The sequence below is a fragment of the Triticum aestivum genome, chromosome 3A (genome assembly GCF_018294505.1).
Source record: "Triticum aestivum cultivar Chinese Spring chromosome 3A, IWGSC CS RefSeq v2.1, whole genome shotgun sequence".
NCBI classification, from domain to species: Eukaryota; Viridiplantae; Streptophyta; class Magnoliopsida; order Poales; family Poaceae; genus Triticum; species Triticum aestivum.
In genome coordinates this window covers 388,907,559-388,914,033 of record NC_057800.1, presented here as the reverse complement: position 1 = coordinate 388,914,033, position 6,475 = coordinate 388,907,559, and the positions used below count along the sequence as shown (strand labels likewise).

General features: G+C 48.2%; 1 protein-coding gene across 1 annotated transcript; it reads left to right on the top strand.

Annotated features, from left to right (window-relative positions):
- Positions 1-440: 440 nt before the first annotated feature.
- Positions 441-4,466, top strand: LOC123061373 (cytokinin riboside 5'-monophosphate phosphoribohydrolase LOG). The gene is made up of 7 exons (XM_044484455.1): positions 441-756; positions 1,330-1,427; positions 2,046-2,076; positions 2,750-2,849; positions 2,968-3,038; positions 3,823-3,966; positions 4,059-4,466. The coding sequence occupies exons 1-7, from the start codon at positions 598-600 to the stop codon at positions 4,158-4,160; spliced, it is 705 nt and encodes a 234-aa protein (XP_044340390.1). The 5' UTR covers positions 441-597; the 3' UTR covers positions 4,161-4,466.
- Positions 4,467-6,475: the final 2,009 nt, after the last annotated feature.

Genomic DNA, 6,475 nt, shown 5'->3' with positions numbered 1-6,475 from the left:
CGTTGTTGATTTCACATTATGAATGTTGGTATTGTTTTCTATAAAATTGGTCAAAGTTTACGAGTCTTGACTTCAGACAGATCTTATATGTAAACTAAAAAGGATCGGGGGAGTACACACAAAACCACCTATAATTTACTCTAACTGAACAGAAATTAGCACTAAATGTGAAAACTCAGCAAAGCCGCTAAATACCAAAGGGTTAGAAAGACCACAAACAAATGAAACTCAAAGCTACGAAACCTCTTGTTTTCTTTTCATAAAAAGAAGAAGAAACCAGAGAAAGAGAGAGAAAAGTAGTACTAGTACAGTACTCTCAGCAGTTGTGGGGAAGACAGGCCCGGCCCCAACAATGTTGGACCCACCAACCAACACCCATCCATCCATTCCTCCCCTATAAATGGACGCTTCCCCCCCCACAACATCCGGCTCAACTCAGGTCTCCCTCCGCCCCGGCCCCAAGTCACAGCCTCGCCTCCCCTACCACCATCAGCACCTACCCGAAGCCAAGAACCACCTTCCGCCCCTCCACCACCTGGCCGGCGAGAACCACCAGCCTTCCCTTCCCGACCCCAACACCGACCGACGGATCAGGCGATGGCTGTTGAGGCCACGGCAGAGAAGAACACCGGCGCCGCTGCCCCGGAGAGCGGGGACAGGCGCTCCCGCTTCAGGCGGATCTGCGTCTACTGCGGCAGCGCCAAGGGCCGGAAGGCCAGCTACCAGGACGCCGCCGTCGAGCTCGGCAAGGAGCTGGTACTTGGTCTTTCTTCTCCCCCTCCCCCTCCCCCTGTCACGCTCACGCTCACGCTTACGCGTAGAAATCTTTTCTGTTGGGTTTATAAATTTTGCGGCAACGGAAATCTTCTTCTCCTCTTTTATTTCGCTCGCCCCCACATGTTGGCCTTGTTGTTCGTGTTTGTTTGGGGATGGCACGTCACCAGCTTCTGCCTGCCTGCTGGCTGCTGAGCTGTAGAACGTCGTGGGGTGCACGGCGCACTGCATCTGCATGGATCACGCCTGTATGATCATACCTCACGCGCCACGCTGGTTGCATAGTGGCTCGATCACGCCTCACGCACCGCGCGCGCTGGACAAATCACAAATGGTACTACTTGCTAGAAGTTGCTGCATCCATTTGCCATTTCTGCTCTCTCCGAAATGGTCCGTCATGGCTGGGTCATGGTCATGGTCACGGAAGACAATGATGGCTTGCTTGCTTCCCCCAAGGAACGATCTTTCATGTTTTGCTTCTTGCATATACTACTACTATTTCAGTTTCAACACAAGAAATCCCACCTTTAATTTGGTTTCTTGTTTGCGTTGCAGGTGGAGAGGGGCATCGACCTGGTCTACGGAGGAGGCTCCATTGGGCTCATGGGCCTCGTCTCCCACGCAGTCCATGATGGAGGACGCCATGTGATTGGGTAACTTCATTTCATTGCCTCCCCACCGTATATCATAGCATAGCTCCCTCCCTCTCTCTCTCTCTCTCTCTCTATCTATCTATCTATCTATCTATCTTGTTTGATGAGTGGTGTTCCTGTGCGTGCATGCTTCCTGCTCCTTCTTTGTACGCATCAAGATGGCAGGCAGCCTTTGGTTTGGTTTGCTTTGATCTGGGGCCAGGGCCAGGGCCAGAGGGGGCAGCAGTGGGAGGCATTTTGAATGCGTCTGAGTTCCATTCACAGGAGTGGAACCACCTTTTGGACTCGCTTCCGAAAGGCTCCTAGCCTGCATGCTCCAAATGGACTTCCCTCCTCCTCTTGGAGTGCCCCTTCTCTCGTCCCTCCCTCTAATTATTCCCTACCAGGACTCCAGTACCACCAGTGCTCATTCAGTCCATCTCCATCTCTCCCTATACATGCACAGCACGGTCCAGCTAGCCAGTAGTAGAGGTGTTGTGCCTACGCTAGGAGGAGTAGTGGGCACTGGTTTTGCCAGTTTCTTGCCATGGCAAAAAGCTGTGGCCTTACTTACTGTTTGACTGCTTTATGCCAACAACTGACGTGTCTATCTGTTTGCTCTTCTCTTTTGTCCGGCAGGGTCATCCCCAAGTCCTTGATGCCCAGAGAGGTGAGCGATCCATCTACTACTCTACTCCCCCATTTGCTTCATGCATGTTTCTACTTTTACTCCGTTTTGCTAGGCATGCGTGCGTGCGTGCGTGCCATATCCACTTCAATTCTCTCTGCATTTACGTTGCTCACATGAATATGGTGCGCCGCTCCAACGCCATGCTCCCTTTTAAATGTACCACTACGACTATCAATTCAAAGCTACTGCTTCGCTTGCCTTGCCTTTGGACTTCACCTCACCGGATATGCAACCTACTCCTTGGCTGAACATAGTAATAACTTGAGTTTTTTACTACTACTACCACCTATAGCTGAACATGGATAGCACTTTTACTAGTAACTGTCCTTGTTATTGTTATTGACCAAGGTACTAGTACTACTATGGAGAAGTAGAAATGTGTCTAGCTGAACACGTCCTTTTCTTGTTTATTTATTACTGTACTACTAGTACTATATGATGAGCTCATGCAGGTGCAGTACGTACCGTACAGAAATGTGTGTGCGGTTCTTTACATGCAAATTAAAAACTTACTTTCTCAGGACCTTTTTCTTTCGTTGCATTTGCTAGTTTTAGTAGAGGGTTTTGAACACATGATCTAATTCGAAGCTGAAATGCGCAACCATTAATGGTACTGCCTGCTTAACATTCCTGTCACTGCTTCAATCTTCAGGTCACTGGAGAGCCTGTTGGGGAAGTCAGAGCCGTCTCCGGCATGCACGAGAGGAAGGCCGAGATGGTTCGCTCTGCTGATGCCTTCATTGCCTTACCCGGTATGAGAGAATCTTATCTTAGTTGCTCCCAACATGGATGGATCTCCTGTCAAGTGTGATTTGAATCACTGGATTCTTCAATGCAAGATCTGAAAAATCTCCATCTCTTGCACCACAGGTGGCTACGGGACTCTGGATGAGCTGCTCGAGGTCCTCACGTGGGCCCAACTTGGGATCCACAAGAAGCCGGTAACGACCAATTCTGATTCCTTGTAGCATCAACAATTCGATCGTCTCAAAAGCTTAATTATATGCTCATGATTGCGCGATAGTTTAACCATCATGCGTGCTGCCTGCATGTTTCCGAATCCCTTGCTTGTCTGATCTGCGGCTATCCAGGCAATTAGTTTAGCCCAAAGTCGTGTTTAGGCCTTGATTGTGGCTTGGTGGTGCTCCCAGTCCCATCCCATGTGATTGGCCGGAAGCTTTCGCCATCTAGAGGATGGCAAATTATTGATCAGTAGTTTAAGCAGCCTAGCATCTCAGAGACCAACATATAAGTTTGGGGAGCATGCGATCCGCAATCTCCATTATTTATACTGTAGGTATTATTAGAATTTAGAATGATGTTTGGAGGATCTTGTGCCAGTCGGATTTACGTTGAAAAAGGAATGTATTGTTGGCATCTAAGGTAGAAGACCGATCCACGAACCACAAGTTGTAGAGGAGTGGACGGTTTGAATAATCTCTTTATTAACTAGTAACGAATGTTCTCCACTTCGATTTATCATATCTATCACTATTATTTGTGCTTGAGGGGCCCTACCAAATGTTGTATTCATGATATCTAGGTGGAACGGATCCATGTTAGTATTTTTCGGAAGAAATCTGTTATGCTGAATCTTAATGCTTAGATCCCCCTTTTACTATTCTCAATCAATACAGTATTACAGTACAGTAGCAGTACACATTAGCAGCCAGTAACTAGTAGGGGTTAACGACTGATCTCTTTTGGTGGATATTGACCGAGCAGATCGGGTTGCTGAACGTGGATGGGTTCTACAATTTCTTCCTGTCCTTCATCGACATGGCTGTGAGCGAAGGATTCATACAGGAGGACGCGAGGCACCTCGTCATCTCAGCTCCAACCGCCAAGGAGCTAGTTCTCAAGCTCGAGGTAATTATATACAGACCCAATCAATATCGTTACTGTTACGTGGCCACCGTCAGTCAGTGTGTTGACATGTACTAGCATGCATGAATTTGCAGGAGTATGTTCCGGACTACGAGATCGGGCTGGTGTGGGAGGATCAGGGCCAGATCACGCACGGCTTCGTGCCGGAGCTGGAGCCCGGCATTGCGTCGTCATGATACGATTCATCGTGGAAGCGTTTCTGAACTAAGTAACATCTGACCGTGCAAAAAAAAAAGAAGAAAAAAAGATGGGAGTGTGCTAGTCCTTGTCAGTCGTAGCTTTTGCCTGTCACTGCCAGTGGCATGACAGTGTTAGCATTGAGTAGCAAGTAGTGGTGCGGTTGATGATGGGAGTTCTTTTGGTCGTAGCTTAGGTACTAGAAGTAGAAGGAAGGGATTGCATGTACAAATGTGTCATGTAGGAGCAGCAGCAGATGTGTGTTCCTTAACTATCAATCAAGAATGGGAAAATTCGTCTCGCTCCGTGTGGATCTGTTTGCTTGCACGTGTGTGTCGCTCATGGATGATGTGCAAACAAATGATGATTCAAGCCGTGATAACGGAAGAAACGAAGTGTTTGTAGGCCAGTGTGCCCTAGACAGCTAGACTAGATGAAGATGAAGGAGGAGGATCCGCGTCGTTGGTGGAAGGGGCACATCGTTTGTGCGCTTTTGGAAAGCCGGGGCTGTCGCCGTCGCGCGCACGCACGCACGCACGTCGGCGATGGGACCTGTCCCTCCCGAAGGCACTGAGAGAGAGAGGTCCGTGTCGAGATGGTGTGTGTGTCGGCAAGGGACAGGCAGACACCGGTGGGCCTCGCGGCGGCGACAATGCGGCTCCCGCCCGTGGATGGATTGCCTGCCGCACGCGCTTCCTTCCTTCTTTCTCTCCTTTCTTTCTTTCTTTCGGTTGAGACGCCGTTTTCTCCTCCTGCTTCCTCCAAAGGCAGGAAGAATCTGCTGCTTGCTGCGGCCCATAAAAGGAGACTGACTTTGGCTGGACTGGCTAAGGTTTCAACTTCAACAGGCTGCCCTTAGTCTATGCGGCCGGTGCGGCGGGAATGGCCATGGATGTGAAAGGAATGGCCGTGTACGTCTTGTTTAGGCGCGCACGTACTACTCCTACGTGATATAGTTTATTCAAGGAGTTGTCTTCGTTCAGCATAGGATATGTGCATATTCGTGCGGTTTGGTCGATGCTCTTTTTCTCTTCCGTTTCCACGCTTCAGGGCCATTTTCAGCACACACTTTGCCGTCTTCGTTGCCTGTCTTCTGTCAATAATTGCCCATGTTGCTTTCTACCATCTTTCATTACGCATCGGCATCACCACACCAACGCCCCTAAAAAAGAAGCAGCACCATCTTTACCGATCGACCTCACCCTGTCAGTCACCCACCCTTTCTCCATGGATTCCTTCCCATGTTTTTTTTTTGACAGCAAGGTTGTTGGTTCAACACATCAACAAGTATTACTACTTGTGCTACTCACCATCAGGCTGGTCATAATGGGAGTAACATAGGTAGTAACATAGATGCCACATAAGCAAAAATGGTGATGTGGCAAGTAGTTAATGAGGAGAGAGGCAAATAGAGTAACATAATATGTTACCATCACATAGCGGTTTCCAATGCATAATGAGTCTACAAAGTAATAAATGAAGGCAACTACGTTACCACACCTATGACACTACCCACTATGAAGGTAGTAACATAGACTAGTAACATATGTATGTTACTAGTCTAAGTTACTCCCCACTATGACCAGCCTCAGAAATTCAAACGACTAAGGGCCTGTTCGGATAACCACCTGCTCCCTGAAATTTCGGAATCTAGAAAGTACCTACATGCGTGCTCCACGATTTTTAACTGGAACTCCGCCCGCTACGGGAGTGGCCTCGTGGAGCGGCGGGTCTCCGAACAGGCCCTAAATCAAGTAAATGAAGCTAACCTTCCTCCATCTCAGCTCTTCATATCGCACTTTCCACTTCTTCACCTGCCGTGGATGGATTCCACGCTTGTTGGTGACCAGATCAACTCCCTCCCTGTGGTTACCAGTGTGTTCTCTGAGACCACGTATGTTAGTACTGCTTTTTTAACAGGATGGCAAGTTGGAACAATACATGCAACCAGGGTCGGTAGGTCCTTGTATCTTCTGCGACTGCTTTACTCACTATGTCAAACACCAAGAATTCCTTGTTTCTATCGAATAAATACTTACTTGACTGCCAAAAATGCAGACTTTCAAACTGGATGCACCTACCTGGACTGCTTCACGGTTAATACATGGACCAGGCACTCAACAAAACTTCACCAACAATGCAGCAAGAGACCCAGAAAAATCAGACGACGACCCGCTGATGACAACGCTGTAATTATATACTTCTACTAAGACTAGGAGAGCTGAGAGCAACCCGATAACATTTGTATCCATCCTTAGCACATGTTTTCAGGAGTTGTTACTCGACACGACACCCCAAGTAGCATACAAGAAAA

Excerpts from the sequence above, each read along its gene's own strand:
- LOC123061373 (XM_044484455.1), top strand. The coding sequence starts at position 598 with ATGGCTGTTGAGGCCACGGCAGAGAAGAACACCGGCGCCGCTGCCCCG. Across the intron at positions 2,077-2,749 it reads AGTCCTTGATGCCCAGAGAG|GTCACTGGAGAGCCTGTTGG; the intron begins GTGAGCGATCCA and ends TTCAATCTTCAG. Across the intron at positions 3,039-3,822 it reads TTGGGATCCACAAGAAGCCG|ATCGGGTTGCTGAACGTGGA; the intron begins GTAACGACCAAT and ends TTGACCGAGCAG.